General features: G+C 45.2%; 1 protein-coding gene across 1 annotated transcript; it reads left to right on the top strand.

The window, feature by feature from the left end:
- The first annotated feature begins 862 nt into the window (after positions 1 to 862).
- On the top strand, positions 863 to 9,757 carry LOC132869939 (zinc finger BED domain-containing protein 5-like). The gene is made up of 2 exons (XM_060903507.1): positions 863 to 2,631; positions 9,241 to 9,757. Exons 1-2 carry the CDS (start codon positions 863 to 865, stop codon positions 9,755 to 9,757), a joined length of 2,286 nt encoding a protein of 761 aa, XP_060759490.1.
- Positions 9,758 to 15,030: the final 5,273 nt, after the last annotated feature.

Below are 15,030 nucleotides of genomic sequence, written 5' to 3'. Positions count from 1 at the left end.
GCCCATGCAGCTGGTGGATCCAAGGGAATGACGAAAGTCGATACAGCTTGTCACCAGTGGCATTGCAGGACTTGCCGGGATGATGTTATGATGCCACACCATCTTAGGGACTTCATTTCTGGATTTCCTGTCAGGGTTTACTCCTTTAGCCTTTCCCATAAGTGGGTGTGGCCGCAAGGCAGCGGAGATTTGAGATCAGAGTTTTCCTTCTCCTAGATGAGCTACCAACCAAGGTTAATGAGCCCCATCTACCCAAACCATCTGGTTTTGAGGCACCAGGGCCCACCTTTTGTCCCTTCTCCTCTTAGTAAAAACAGGTCCACCAGGTTTAGAAGCTAAACCACATGTGAAGGCCAGAAGCTGGACTTGGTTGTCAGAGGCTTTTTGAGGCTCATGCTCTGGAAAAATTGAGACCACTGCAAAATGATCAGTTTCTCTGGTTTTACTATTCACAGATATGTTTGTTTGAAGAACATGAACAATTTTGTTTTATTCCATAAACTACTGATAACATTTCCTCCAAATTCCACATAAAAGTGTTATCACTTACAGCAGTGATTTTCAACCTATGGGCCGCAGCCCTCTGGTGGGCCGTGGAGGTATTGCAAGGGGGCCGTCAAATCATTTTCTAAAAATCTTAATATAATATTTGTGTGTGCCTGAGTGTCCAAAAATAATAATAGAAAAAGCGCTACCATCTTCTGAATTATATGTGTGGTTTTCAAAGTAAAAGGATGAACGTTGCAACCCCTTATTGGCTGTTGACTCGTTACAATCCGCAGCAAAGTCAGTGTAAAAGTGGTAGTTGTCATGGTGAGGACACAAAGTTAAGCTAGTTTAGGCGCCAAAAAGGTGCATCAAAATGGATAGGTGGTTAGCAACAGCGAGAACTAAAAGAAAAGAGATTCCAGAGGCTGAGGGCGAGTCTACAAGTGATCATCACCCTGCCAAACAGAAAAGAAAATGCCTAAGAAAATACAGTGATGAGTACCTGGGTCTTGGATTTTATTGGACTGGCTCAGAGGCTGAACAACTCCCGCTGTGTCTGGTATGCTCCGAAACACTTTCGAATGAAGCCTTGAAGCCCTGTAAACTGCGCTGTCACCTCCAGACAAAGCATGGGGAGTACGCGAACAAGCCACTACAGTTCTTTAAGAACAAGCTCAAAGAATACCAGAGCAAGAGAAAAATAATGGAAGGTACTGCCAGGGGCAGTGACAATGCAAAGGCTGTGGAAGCATCATATCTGGTCTCTGAGCTCATCGCTAAGACGGGAAAACCACACACTGATGGAGAGAACTTGATTCTTCCAGCTACTAAAAAGATAGTTGAGGTGATGTTGGGAGAGAAAGCAGTGCAGCCGATCAAACTCCTTTCACTGTCGGATAACACTGTCAAGCGCAGAATTGATGACATGGCAGACAATGTGCTAAATCAGCTGATAGAGAACATAAAAGGGAGCCGTTTTTATGCCATCCAACTGGACGAATCAACTGACATTGCCAACGTATCAAATCTGCTTGCCTACATCCGATACGAAAAGAATGGCGAAATAAAGGAAGACCTTTTGTTTTGTAGACCTCTGCCAACCCGTTCAACTACTGAGGCAATTTTTGACATTTTGAATTCTTTCATAGTTTCCAATGGTATTGAATGGTCCAAATGTGTTGGGGTGAGCACTGATGGAGCGCATGCAATGCTGGGCCAGCACAGCAGAGTTGTCAGTTGTGTAAAAGTGGTGGCCCCTCAAGCGAGCTCTGTCCACTGCAGTATACACCGCGAAGCACTGGCTGCAAAGAAAATGCCCCTGAATCTGAAGACTGTTTTAGACCAGGCAGTCAAAGCCGTTAACTTCATCAAAAGCCGTCCACTGCAAACACGTTTATTTTCCATGCTGTGTGGAGAGATGGGCAGTGATCACCAGCAGCTGTTGTTACACACAGAAGTGCGATGGCTCTCGAGGGGAAAGGTGCTGACGTGCCTTTTCGAGCTGCGGGATGAAGTGCGCGTGTTTTTTCTCGACTCAAAGTTTGAACTCGTACACTGCTTCAGTGATTTTGAATGGCTAGCTAAATTGGGTTATCTCGCCAACATTTTCAGCCACTTAAATGCTTTGAATCTAGCTCTTCAGGGATCCGTTGTTAACATGTTCAAGGTCCAGCACAAAGTGGAGGGAGCGATAAGAAAACTCGCGCAGTGGGATAAGCGTGTCGACCAGTCAAATTATGACTCCTTTGAAAACATGTCAGATTTTTTGACAAAGGAAGAGAGGCAGCTTCCCATCCATGTGACTAACGCAATCAAAGAGCACCTCCAGGGTTTGAAAACACAGCTGCGCGAATACTTCCCTCCCCTCGATGCGCAATGCAGTTGGATCGAAAATCCATTCGGCGTTCACAGTGACGAGGCCATTGCTGCCCTGAGCGCAAAAGAGCAAGACAGTCTTCTGGATCTCTCCTGCGACACCGCATTGAAGCTGGTCTTCTCACAGAAGCACCTGATAAACTTTTGGCTTCATGTTGCTTCTGAGTATCCCGATCTGGCCGACAGAGCTGTGAGATTTCTGATGCCTTTTCCGACGACGTACCTATGTGAGTGCGGGTTTTCTGCACTAGTGGCGCTGAAGACAAAGTACAGAAATAAACTGAATGTTGAGCCAGATCTTCGACTTCGACTGTCATCCATTGTGCCAGACATAAAGTATCTGGTTGGCACCATGCAACATCAGCCTTCACATTAGGTGCAATGCATTGGTTTTGCTTCATTGCAATTATTTTCTTGACAGAATATATGATGTTGTTGAGTAATGCACACTGACCTTCCTGCATATTAATTCAGTTCAGTCCTAAATATTCTACGGATCCGTACTACGGAGCCCGGATAGTGTCATCCCGCTTAATATTTTTAGACTTCACTTTTGCGTTCCCTTGCAATACTTGTGTGGGAGTGGGGGTGTGGTCAAGCATCGGTCTGTGACAGGAGGGCGGAGTCAGGGAAGGTAAGTGGCAGAATCACTACACCTGTCATTAATTGATGTTTGTGTGTCTTCCCAGTGACCACGCCCTATTTAAGGAGCGAGAGCAGAGGGAGCTCTCTCCACAACCAGACAGCTGATGTGTGTGAGAGAGTATATGAACGCTGAAAAGCTGAATAAAGAGAGTTTTGTGAAATCAGTTCTGTTCTGCCATCCTTCTGTGCTGATCCCAGGTTTCGGCACCACTGTAGCGGTTCGTGTATGTGGGTGGAGCACAGAAGGATGGCAGGACAGAACTGATTTCACAAAACTCTCTTTATTCAGCTTTTCAGCGTTCATATACTCTTTCACACACACACACACACACACACACACACACACACACACACACACACACACACATCAGCCGTCTGGTTAGGGAGAGAGCTCCCTCTGCTCTCGCTCTCTCTCCTTACATAGGGCACGGTCACTGGGAAGACACACAAACATCAATTAACCACAGGTGTAGTGATTCTGCCACTTACCTTCCCTGACTCCGCCCTCCTGTCACAGACCGATGCTTGACCACGCCCCCGCTTCCACACAAGTATTGCGAGGGAACGCAAAATTATTGCGAGGGAATGCAAAAGTGAGGGCACGCAAAATTATTGCGAGGGAATGCAAGATTATTGCGAGGGAATGCAAAACACAGGCGATTGCTCTAAGACAACGAGGGAGGCTCAGCCTCCTCTAAAAATGACGAACATTGTATAGGATGAATTGCGCTAGGCTTAGTTATAGCCGACCTTATAACATTGCTATTTCAGATCCAGAATCATAGAAATATATGTGCTCAACCCAACTACAGTGCGAAATCATTCCGTTATAACTTTCCCCAGTTCACCTAATGTTGCCAGATACTGCTGATGTTTACCAGCCCAAAATATGTTCAAAACCCGCCAAAATGCACTTAAAACCGTCCAATCTGGCAACACTGTTTCCCCCTCGTGACAGCGCGATGCAGCCCAGCCTCAGTGCACTTCAATGGCTTTGGGAGCTATGCGCTTGTCAATCTCAAAATGCAAGACGGTTATTGGACAAATACTGCGAAAATGACCTCCCACGGACTCCAAGCCTCACATGGGAGGGACATGGCAGGTTCCGCGAGGAGACTGGTGATTGGTGAAAGTGGCTGGATATTGTCTTTGATTGACAGCTCGTTTCAACTCTAGACAGGCAGCGGTGAATTTCAGTTCAGTCCCATGCGGATTCACAAGTGCTGTGGTGTATTGTAAGAGATCAGCTTACATTTCGATTTCATTCATTACATACGGTTTCTACCAGCTTTTTTGGTTTGTATATATTTTCATTGTAAATAAAGTGTAAATATAGTGTCGTCAAGTTTGCTATCTTAGTTCCAGAAATTTCGTTTATTTGAGTGACTGAACTTGAACTTGAGGGGGCTAGTCAGCTAGCAAGAAAGCTGTGCACGGATGCCAAGCATTGCTGACTTAATTTTGGCGAGGCCATTTGCCAGTCTTCTTTCGAGGAAAAAATTAAAATTAAAGAGCAGGGTAGACCAACGCAAATTGACTTGGTGAAAAAGGTAGGGAATAATACTCGTTCCTTTCAGCTCCTGGTACGAGAAAGTGAATTGGCTAACAGCAAGTGACCCACATCAACAACAGTAAATAGGCTACTTTAGTAATATGTCATGGATGGACCAAAAATATAGAATCTATTTAAAATGTTTATGCTGAGTATATTATATTGGAATATATATTTCTCTGGATATAAATTAAACACAGCTACAATTTGGAAAACATTTTTAAACAAAAACACAGCCAAGAACATTTCACACTACAGACCTGGATTAAAAGTGAAGAGTTATCAAAATTGTCAATAAAACATTTCTCAGCCAAAATAAGTAAAATATAGGGAAAGTGTCATTGAATAAAATGTGTGGCACCCAGCTCTATGTTTGGCTCCCCAAGGTCAGTGCTTTCCGGAACACTCTGCTGTTACTGCTGAGGTTCCTGACAAAGAGCTGCTTTCAATAATGATAAATTTTTAAACAACGCAGGGAACGCAAAAGTGAAGTCTAAAAATATTAAGCGGGATGACACTATCCGGGCTCCATAATATTCTATTTTCACATCAAAATAATAAAATGTTACCCTTTTATGCAGTTACTGCATTTTTCATAATAGTTCTATTCAGTCCTAAATGTTCCATTTTTAATATTAAAATAAAAATTGGTCTTAAAATACATTCATTTGCCTTGGTATTATTTATTGGGTTAGTGGTGGGCCGCGGACATTTGTGAGATCTTCAAGTGGGCCCTGACATAGAAAAGGTTGGTGTGGCAGCGGGGGCGTGGTCAAGCGCCGGTCTGTGACAGGAGGGCGGAGTCAGGGAAGGTAAGTGGCAGAATCACTACACCTGAGAGCAATTAACCTGTGTTTGTGTGTCTTCCCAGTGACCGCGCCCTATATCAGGAGGGAGAGCGAGAGCGGAAGGGGCTCATCCCTGAACCAGACGCCGGTTGTGTGTGGGTCTGTGCTAGAGTGGATATTGTTAGTGTGTCTACGCTGTGTCCACGGAGCACAGAGGACGGCAGGACAGAGATCAGGTTTATAACTTTGCTTTATTGCCACACTTTTCAGTCTAACAATATCCACTCTAGCACAGACCCACACACAACCGGCGTCTGGTTCAGGGATGAGCCCCTTCCGCTCTCGCTCTCCCTCCTGATATAGGGCACGGTCACTGGGAAGACACACAAACACAGGTTAATTGCTCTCAGGTGTAGTGATTCTGCCACTTACCTTCCCTGACTCCGCCCTCCTGTCACAGACCGGCGCTTGACCACGCCCCCGCTGCCACAGTTGGGAACCCCTGACTTACAGCATTTAATGGCAGAAAGTGACAATTGGTGAAAATATCAAAAAAGATGAATTTTCAGACCTTGAATAATGCATAGAAATCAAGATCATATTCAATTTAAAAAAAAAAACAGAATACAAATGTTCAAACATTTGTATACTGTTTTTTTTTAAATTGAATATGATCTTGATTAACTTGTTAATGAGTTTGAATGAGTTCAGAAAACAATATTTGGTGGAATAACTGACATTTAATCACAGCTTTCATGCATCTTGACATGCTCTGAGCTTGACATGTTCAGGTCTTTCATGTTGCTCATGGGTGACTTTATGCCACTCCTGGCATAAAAATTCAATTGGCTGAGCTTTGTTTGATTGCTTGTGACCATCCCTCTTCATCTTGATCACATTCCAGAAGTTTTCAATGGAGTTCAGATCTGGAGATTTGGCTGGCCATGAAAGGGTTTTGAACTTGTGGTCCTCCATTGATTGACCTGTCAGTGTGGTATGGAGGATTATCCTGCTGGAAAACCCAATCCTCAGAGTTAGGGAACATTGTCAGAATAGAAGTACACTACCATTCAAAAGTTTGGGGTCACTTTGAAATTTCCTTATTTTTGAAAGAAAAGCACTGTTCTTTTCAATGAAGATCACTTTAAACTAATCAGAAATACACTCTATACATTGCTAATGTGGTAAATGACTATTCTAGCTGCAAATGTCTGGTTTTTGGTGCAATATCTACATAGGTGTATAGAGGCCCATTTCCAGCAACTATCACTCCAGTGTTCTAATGGTACAATGTGTTTGCTGATTGCCTCAGAAGGCTAATGGATGATTAGAAAACCCTTGTACAATCATGTTAGCACAGCTGAAAACAGTTTAGCTCTTTAGAGAAGCTATAAAACTGACCTTCCTTTGAGCAGATTGAGTTTCTGGAGCATCACATTTGTGGGGTCGATTAAATGCTCAAAATGGCCAGAAAAATGTCTTGACTATATTTTCTATTCATTTTACAACTTATGGTGGTAAATAAAAGTGTGACTTTTCATGGAAAACACAAAATTGTCTGGGTGACCCCAAACTTTTGAACGGTAGTGTAAGTTTTCTTACAGGATAACATTGTAGATGGCTTGATTCATGTGTCATTCACAAACAAAAATCTGCTACATTCCAGCCTTGCTGAAGCACCCCAGATCATCAAAGATCCTCCACCAAATTTCACAATGAGTGTGAGACACTGTGGCTTATAGGCCTCTCCAGGTCTCTGTCTAACCATTAGACAACTAGGTGATGGGCAAAGTTGAAAATTGGACTCATCAGAGAAGATGACCTTACTCCAGTCCTCTATGGTCCAATACTTTGATCTTTAGCAAACCTCAGCCCAGCTTTTCTTTACTTCTCATTGATGAACTTGCTTTTTATGACTTCAGCCTCACCTGGAGGAGCCTGTTTTGAACTATCCTTGCCATGGACTTAACCCCAGCTGCCATTTGCTATTCTTTTTGTAGGCCACTTGATGTCATGCGATGGTTGTTGAGTGACATTCAAAGGAGTTGACATTCATCCCAGTCAGTGGAGAGTTGATTTTCCCTCTGCCTGTCTGTAACTTTGTTGTCACCAATGTCTGCTGCTTGAACTTGTTCTTATGAACTGCTGAAATTTTAAGTATGGAAGTACAGTAAGCTGACACTCACCATATCCCTCTGCCAGTAAAGCCAGAATTGAACCCTTCTTTTTCCTCACTCAAAAACTTTGCTTTTTAACTCTTTTGGCATGATGAATAGATTTTTTTTGTCTTCCAATTAAATTTAAGGTACTACTAGCCCTGTTTTTGCCATCCAAACTGATCCTACTGCAAGAGGATAGTGATGACCATAGCAGTGTTTTTTATACTTTTCCTTATTAAATACGATTTGGTTCAGGTGATAATCTAATCAGTACCTCCTTAAGTAAAACAACAATTTTATATAGAAATAAAATATATAAATAAAAAAATATATATATATTTTTAGAGCTGTCAATCAATTAAAATATTTAATCATGAGCAATCACCTTATTGTCCATAGTTAACTCATGACTAATTGCAAATTAATCACATTTTTATCTGCTCTAAATGTCACTTAAAGGGATATTTGTCAAGTTTTTGGGAAGTGAGAGTGGACAAATATGCTTGCTTTATACAAATGTGTGTGTCCAGGTCAAGAAAGATGAGACTGGACACAGCAAAAATTATTTTTGTGGGCATTTTATTCTCCTACTGTCAGATATGAGGCAGGCAGACGAATGTGCAGAAGTGATGTTTATTTACAGTGATGAAAACACACAGGCAAACAGTACAGATTGGCAGGCAAAACCCAAAATCGTAAAACAAGCAAAGGGTCAGGCGAGGAGCAAACAGGATATCAGAGGCAGAGTGAAAATGGGAACAAGAAATAGAAAATCAAACATGGGAAGTAAGGTTCGGTAATGCATACTGACGTAGCATAATACTTCGCACCAATAGTGCATCTGAACAGTCCTTATATAGGTGCACATATAACTCCTTAATTATGTTCAGGTGCACATCATTAATGGCATGCACACAGCCTGGGGGGTGCCTTCAGGTGCACACGCCACAGTGCACAGGACTGACAGAAACACCCACACACACACACAAGAGCTCCCTCTGGGAGCAAAAATCCATCCTTGTTGGCTCTGGTGGGGGCTCGGGTTCAGGCTCAGGACAAAACTTGGACTCCTAACTTGCACTGGTCTTGGGCTCTGGAGATGGCTCAGGCTTGAGCTCTGGAGATTATTCTGGCTCTGGACTGGACTTGGGCAGGAATCACATTCAGACTCTGGACTCGACTTGGGTCCTGGACTTGGCTCGGATCCAGGACTGAAAGTGGGCTCGAGTTCTGGAGATGGCTTGAGCTCTGGACTGAACTCGGACTCAAACTCTGGCTCAAGCTTAATAATTGACTCAGGCTTGTGCTCTGGATCTGGTTCGGACTCAGGGCTGGTAGTGTGCTCGAGCTCAGGAAATGACTTGGGCTTTGGACTGAACTCTAGCTCTGGGGATGATTTGGACTTAGGACTGGATGCTAATTTGAACTCTGGACTTGACTTGGACTCTGAACTGGACTCAGACATGGGCTTGAGCCCTGTCAGCACATTGCTATGGTCCTGGCCAGGTGGCAGGACAACAATGATGCCTTCATGACTGGGTGGCAGTGAGATGATGAGGCCTTCATAGCCAGCTGAGGCAGAGGTCATGTCGTCAGCTTCTAACACAAGTTCTGGAACAGGCTCAAGTTCTGGCATAGGCTCAGGTTCTGGAGCTGGCACTGGTTCTCAAGCAGACACTGGTGCAGACTGACTCTGGCACTGGAACAGACACTGGTGCTGGCTCTGGAGCAGACACTGGCATTGGCTGACTCCGGCTCTGGTGCTGGCACTGGTTCTGGAGCAGACACTGACTCTAACTCTGACACTGGCACTGGAGCTGACTCTGACTCTGACTCTGCCACTAGTTCAGGAGCTGGTGCTGGCTCTGACACTGGAACAGATGCTGGTGTTGGCGTTGGCTCTGGAACAGATGCTGGTGCTGGCTCTGGAACAGATGCTGGCACTGGCTCTGACAGTGGAACTGGCACTGACATTGGCACTGGAGCTGGCTCTGACTCAGATTCTGGCTCTGACGCTGGAGCTGGCACTGACATTGGCACTGGAGCTGGCCATGGTTCAGGCATGGGTTCTGATGCAGACTCTGGTTCAGGCATTGATTCAGGTGCTGGCTCTGGCTGAGAAACCAGCTCTGGAAAGACAGCCTCTAAGAGGGGCTCTGGAACAACAGCCTCCTCTGTTGTCTCTGCATCAGCCACTGGAGGGAGCTCTGGAGCAATGGCCTCCTCTATTGCCACTGCATTGGCCATAGGCATGATCCCCCCCCAAAAAAAAAAACCAAACCAAAAAACCTTCATGGGATCCTCCTTTTCTAAAGATTCAAAATGATGAACTGGAGCATGGCTAAGGAACTCTGTGAGCTCCGCCCTATGCCGATCAGGTACACCACCCATTGGCGAGCTCATCCAGCTATAAAAGTTAGCATGAAGCTTACCCAGAGAGGTTCTAGAGGCTTGGTCTCCTTAAGGTCCTCAAAAGAACAGATTGCACTGTAAACTGAATCCCTTAGGATGATAGTAGGGTGCTGGGGGACTCCAGTCAGGACTCAGTTGGAAATATGAGGCAAGGAGCTGAGATAAGGGAACCCGGGAGATGTGGGGACTGGCAAACTGTAATAGTTCCGCTACATCCATTTCTTGGTGAAGTATCCTGTCAGGTACGAGGTAGGCGGACGTATGTGTAGAAGTGATGTTTATTTACAGTGATGAAAACACACACAGGCAAACGTTCCAAATTGGCAGGCAAAATCCAAATCATGAAACAAGCAAAGGGTCAGGCAAGGCGCAAACAGGATATCAGAGGCAGAGCGAAAACGGGAACTAGGAACAGGAAATAGGAAACAAGGAAATCAAACACCAGAAGTCAGACTCGGTAATGCGTACTGACATAGCATAATACTTCGCACCGATAATGTGTCTGAACAGTCCTTATGTCACAGTCCGGTCTAGCCCATCCATGCCTTAGATTGTAGGACTTCCATGCTGGCTCCAGGCCAGATCCAGGACAGGATTTCAGTCCTGCCTTGCTGAAGGCCATTTCCTGAAGTGGCACTCCCACACCTGCTACCACTCCTCTCGCATCAGCCAGGGCTTTTTAAGAACTGTTTGGAGCTACTCCATTTGCCAGACTGTCTCTTGTAGACTTTCCTTGCCTCGCTACAGCTCATTGGTATTGTGTCTTCTTGATTCCTCCTGCCTGAATTTTTCCTTGTTTTTTGTCAAGTTTTTCTGTCCAGTCTTTGTCCCTGTTTTTGCCTGCCTGTTCTTCTGAATTGTCTTTTGCTACCTCTGCCTGGGTTTCCCTTGTCCCTGTGTTCATCAGTTTTTGTGAAAATTTTTGTCCTGTTTTTTGTCCCTGATCGTGTCTACCTGCTCCTCTGTGTTTTTGACCTCCTGGCCTGTTTTTTGACCACCGATTTTTGCCTGAGCCCTACTGTACCTTTGCCTTTCTGCCATCTACTTCATTAAAGAAGTTTTCTTGTTACACTGCCTGTTTTCTGAGTCTGCTCTTGGGTCCTCACTTCACCTCAGCTCGCCATTCCTAACACCTTATACAGGTGCACATATAGCTCCTTAATTATGTTCAGTTGCGCATCGTTAATGGCGTGCGTGCTACAGCCTGCTCGATGCATGCACAGCCCGGGGTGTGCCTTTAAGTGCACATGCCACAGCATGCAGGATTGACACCCACTGCATTTAAAAAATAAAGCAGTTGTTATGCCTCACTCACAACCTGCAGTAAGTGTTTTGGACACGCACGGCTCGCAGGGTTTGGTAGCTCGCAGCCGTGCCGCAGGGTCGCGGTGAACCCGTGGGAAAGTTTGGGGGAGGAGTATGGGCAAAGTATTTGTCAAGTACAGGTTGCAAACCTGACTTCCTCGAGGCATGGGAAGAATTGCACCATTAGCCCGTGGAAAGCATGTATCTGATGCACATGATCAGTGCGTATTCAGTGAGTGCGGAGTGTATGAGACTTGCATTTTACCAGTTTCCTGCGCTACGAGTATGGGCCGCACTTGTGAAGCATGTATGATGCATATGATTAGCATGTTACAATCACTCATAATGTGCATGTGATGCAAGCCAGGAGTGGGTATAAAACCAGCATGTCTGCAGCATTCTGCATCTGTCTTTCGAATGAAGACCATTGGATATTTTGTAAGAAAAATGTAAAAATTTTCAGTTTAAAGTTTAGAAAATGGGACCCAAGAAGAAGTGAGCAAAAGTGAAGTAACCCAGCCTGAAACAGCAGAGGGGGAGGAGGAAGAATTTGATGATGATGGTAGCAGCACCGGCGAGCCCTGCATGGACAGGGAGAAGTACGCCTTCAAACAGACAGAAGGCACAGCACCCCGCCAGAGGTATTTTCACAGGTAAATACACATACTTTAAACATTCATTTCATATGCTTATGTAATTAATATTATATATGCTGATTTTCATGTATGTTTCAGCTAACAATGCCCAGAAGTGAGGACATTGCAATCCCATCATCACTGTCAGGCCATTGTGCCATGCTCAGTGAAAAGGACAAGGACATCCCAACACCCCATCCCACCACTAAACAGGAGCAGGACAATAGCTCAGAGTCAAAGTGTGTTTCAGTGCTCAAACTGTTGGGCTATTTATTTGGGATTTTTTACAATGTAATAAAATGCATTATTCCCTTATACTCATGTTTTTATTATTTGACGTTTGCATGGTAAATTAACATATACTCAAATAAAAACAGCAAATAAGGTGGTCTTCTTCCCTTCTACGATGCTACAGGCTACATGATTGGTTCCTTGGTTCCTCCCCAATATATATACCCAGAGTCTTGCCCCTCGTGTTGCATGCAGGTCGCATGTGCTGTGTGCAGGTCATGTGTGCTGCGTGCACACCACACACAGGGGTAGAAAGTGAGATGTACTTCTGTCTTGCGGGCTGCACAAATAGCAAGTGTGGAATACTTGTGTAATACTTCTGAGGCACGTCACTCATACAATGTCCACAATGTATCACTCATGCATCTTACTGTCAAAAGTCCCTCCTAGCCTTGCTGCTGACTTGGTTCAGGTGTACAAAAGGGGTACAGGTTCCGTACATAGTGTATGCATTCTTGATTTGTCGCAAGACCCTTAGAATTTGCATGTGCAGGACCAAAAGTCTCCACAGGCAGTCTGCGACCTTCTACGGCGCTGAACACATCCAAGTGTCACGCAAGTCTCAAGCACGGTTTTGCCAAATTTTTTTTACCGTAGACTGCCCATAGCAGCATGTATGGCAGGTTGTGAGTGAGGCTTTAACTTTATCATTGCCCGGGCAGGTCTGTGAGCATGGAGGGAAGCGCTTCTGCAAGGAGATGGGGCTACTAGTTCACGTCCCCAGTGCACTTCAGGCTTCCCCTGATTGAGCGGGGGCGTACAGGATAACTATGAGTATTCAAGGGGGTACACATCAAGCTTTGGTGGATTCAGGTTGTAATCAGACCTCCATACTTCAATGTGGGTCACTGGAGAATGCACGTTTGGTGAAGGTGAAGTGTGTGCACAGTAATAAACACAAATATCTGCTGATGCCTGTCACTATCCACTTCCAGGGAGAAAACCATAGCGTAGAGACTATGGTTAGTCCGAGTCCCTCTCACTCACTGATCCTGGGGACCAATTGGCCAGGGTTTAAAACATTAAACAAATAATAGTGGGTGAGTCCTGCAGTAGAACATCCCGGGGGGATCCTGCCACAACGTTGGCTGGGAAAGCGGTCTCAAGCACTTCTGCTTCAGCTCCACATCATGATGACACAGAGAGTGGGGAGAGCCCTCCTTCCTCTCTCAGGAATCCCTTAGGGGACTTCCCATTGGAGCAGGTGCATGACGAGTCACTGAGACACGCCTTTGACCAAGTGAAACTAATTGATGGCCTAACGTTGCGCTTTCCTTCCTGTATTTTTCTATTATTAAAGATAGGTTGTATTGAGTGATGGAGGACACTCAAATGCACTCCAAAAAAAAAAGATAACAGAGTTGTTGGTCCCAAAGAGCCGCAGAGAACTTTTATTCCATGCCGCTCATCATAATCCTATGGTTGGGCATTTGGGGCAGGATAAAACACTAAATTGACTCATGGACCATTGCTACTGGCAAGGGATTCACGCTGATGTCCGCAGGTAGTGTGCGGCTCGTCGCGAATGCCAGCTGGTAAATCAAGCGATCACATCAAAAGTGCCATTGCACCCATTGCCACTGATCAAGATCCCTTCAAAAGAATTGGCACGGATCTCATCGGGCCATTAGATCAATCTGCACATGGGTATCGCTTCGTATTAGTTATTGTGGATTATGCAATGCGATACCCGGAAGCAGTGCCTCTCCGCAATATCTCAGCATGCAGTGTTGTGGAGACGTTCTTCCATGTTATCTCCCGAGTCGGAATTCTGAAAGAAATCCTGACTGAGCGAGGCACTACATTTATGTCATGCAGACTGCACAAAATATACAAATGATTGGGGATTAAATCAATTTGTACTATTGTTTATCATCCATAAATGGATGGGCTGGTCGAATGATTTAACTTAAGAACATGATTTGTAAGTTTGTTCACGGTGATGCTAAAAATTGGGACAGGTGGTACGACCCTCTGTTGTTTGCAGTGTCCAAGGTTCCACAAGCCTCCAACGGATTTTCCCCATTTGAATTGCTGTATGGGTGCAAGCCCTGTGGTGTCATAGACATCATTAAAGAAAATTGGGAGGAGGAGCCTTCTCAAAGTAAAAATGAAATTCAGTATGTCCTTGACCTGAGAGCAAAACACCATGCACTGAGTCACATAACCCAGGAGAATTTGCTACAGGCCCAAGAACATCAAGATTGCCTGTACAACAGAGGGGCACAGCTAAGGGAATTTGCACCAGGAGATAAAGTCCTCAAGTTACTGCCCACCTCAAGCTCAAAATTGCTCGCCAAGTGGCAAGGGCTCTTTGAGATCACACGGCGAATTGGGGAGGTTGACTATGAGATCAAACAGCCATATGGAGCGACACATCAAATTTACCCCCTCAATCTCCTGAAACTATGGAGAGAAGAAGAAACCTTTATTCGTCACATGCACACTTCAAGCACAGTGAAATTCATCCTCTGCATTTAACCCATCTGAAGCAGTGAACACACGCACACACACCCAGAGCAGTGGGCAGCCACACCAGAGCGCCCGGGGAGCAGTCAGGGGTTAGGTACCTTGCTCAAGGGCACCTCAGCCCAAAGCTGCCCCACATCAACCTAACTGCATGTCTTTGGATTGCGGGGGAAACCGCAGCACCCGGAGGAAACCCATGCAGACACGGGGAGAACATGCAAATTCCACACAGAAAGGCCCTCGCCAGCCGCTGGGTTCGGACCCAGAACCTTCTTGCTGTGAGGTGACCGTGCTAACCACTACACCACCATGCCACCCAGAGAGGAGGTTCCTGTGCCTAAGGCAATGGTAGTTCTGGAGAGGGTGGAGCTGGGACCAGAGGTAAGTCCAAAAAGTGCGGCCCAATTCAA

This window comes from Neoarius graeffei, chromosome 21 (genome assembly GCF_027579695.1).
Source record: "Neoarius graeffei isolate fNeoGra1 chromosome 21, fNeoGra1.pri, whole genome shotgun sequence".
Lineage (NCBI taxonomy): Eukaryota > Metazoa > Chordata > Actinopteri > Siluriformes > Ariidae > Neoarius > Neoarius graeffei.
This window is presented reverse-complemented; position numbering and strand designations above follow the sequence as displayed.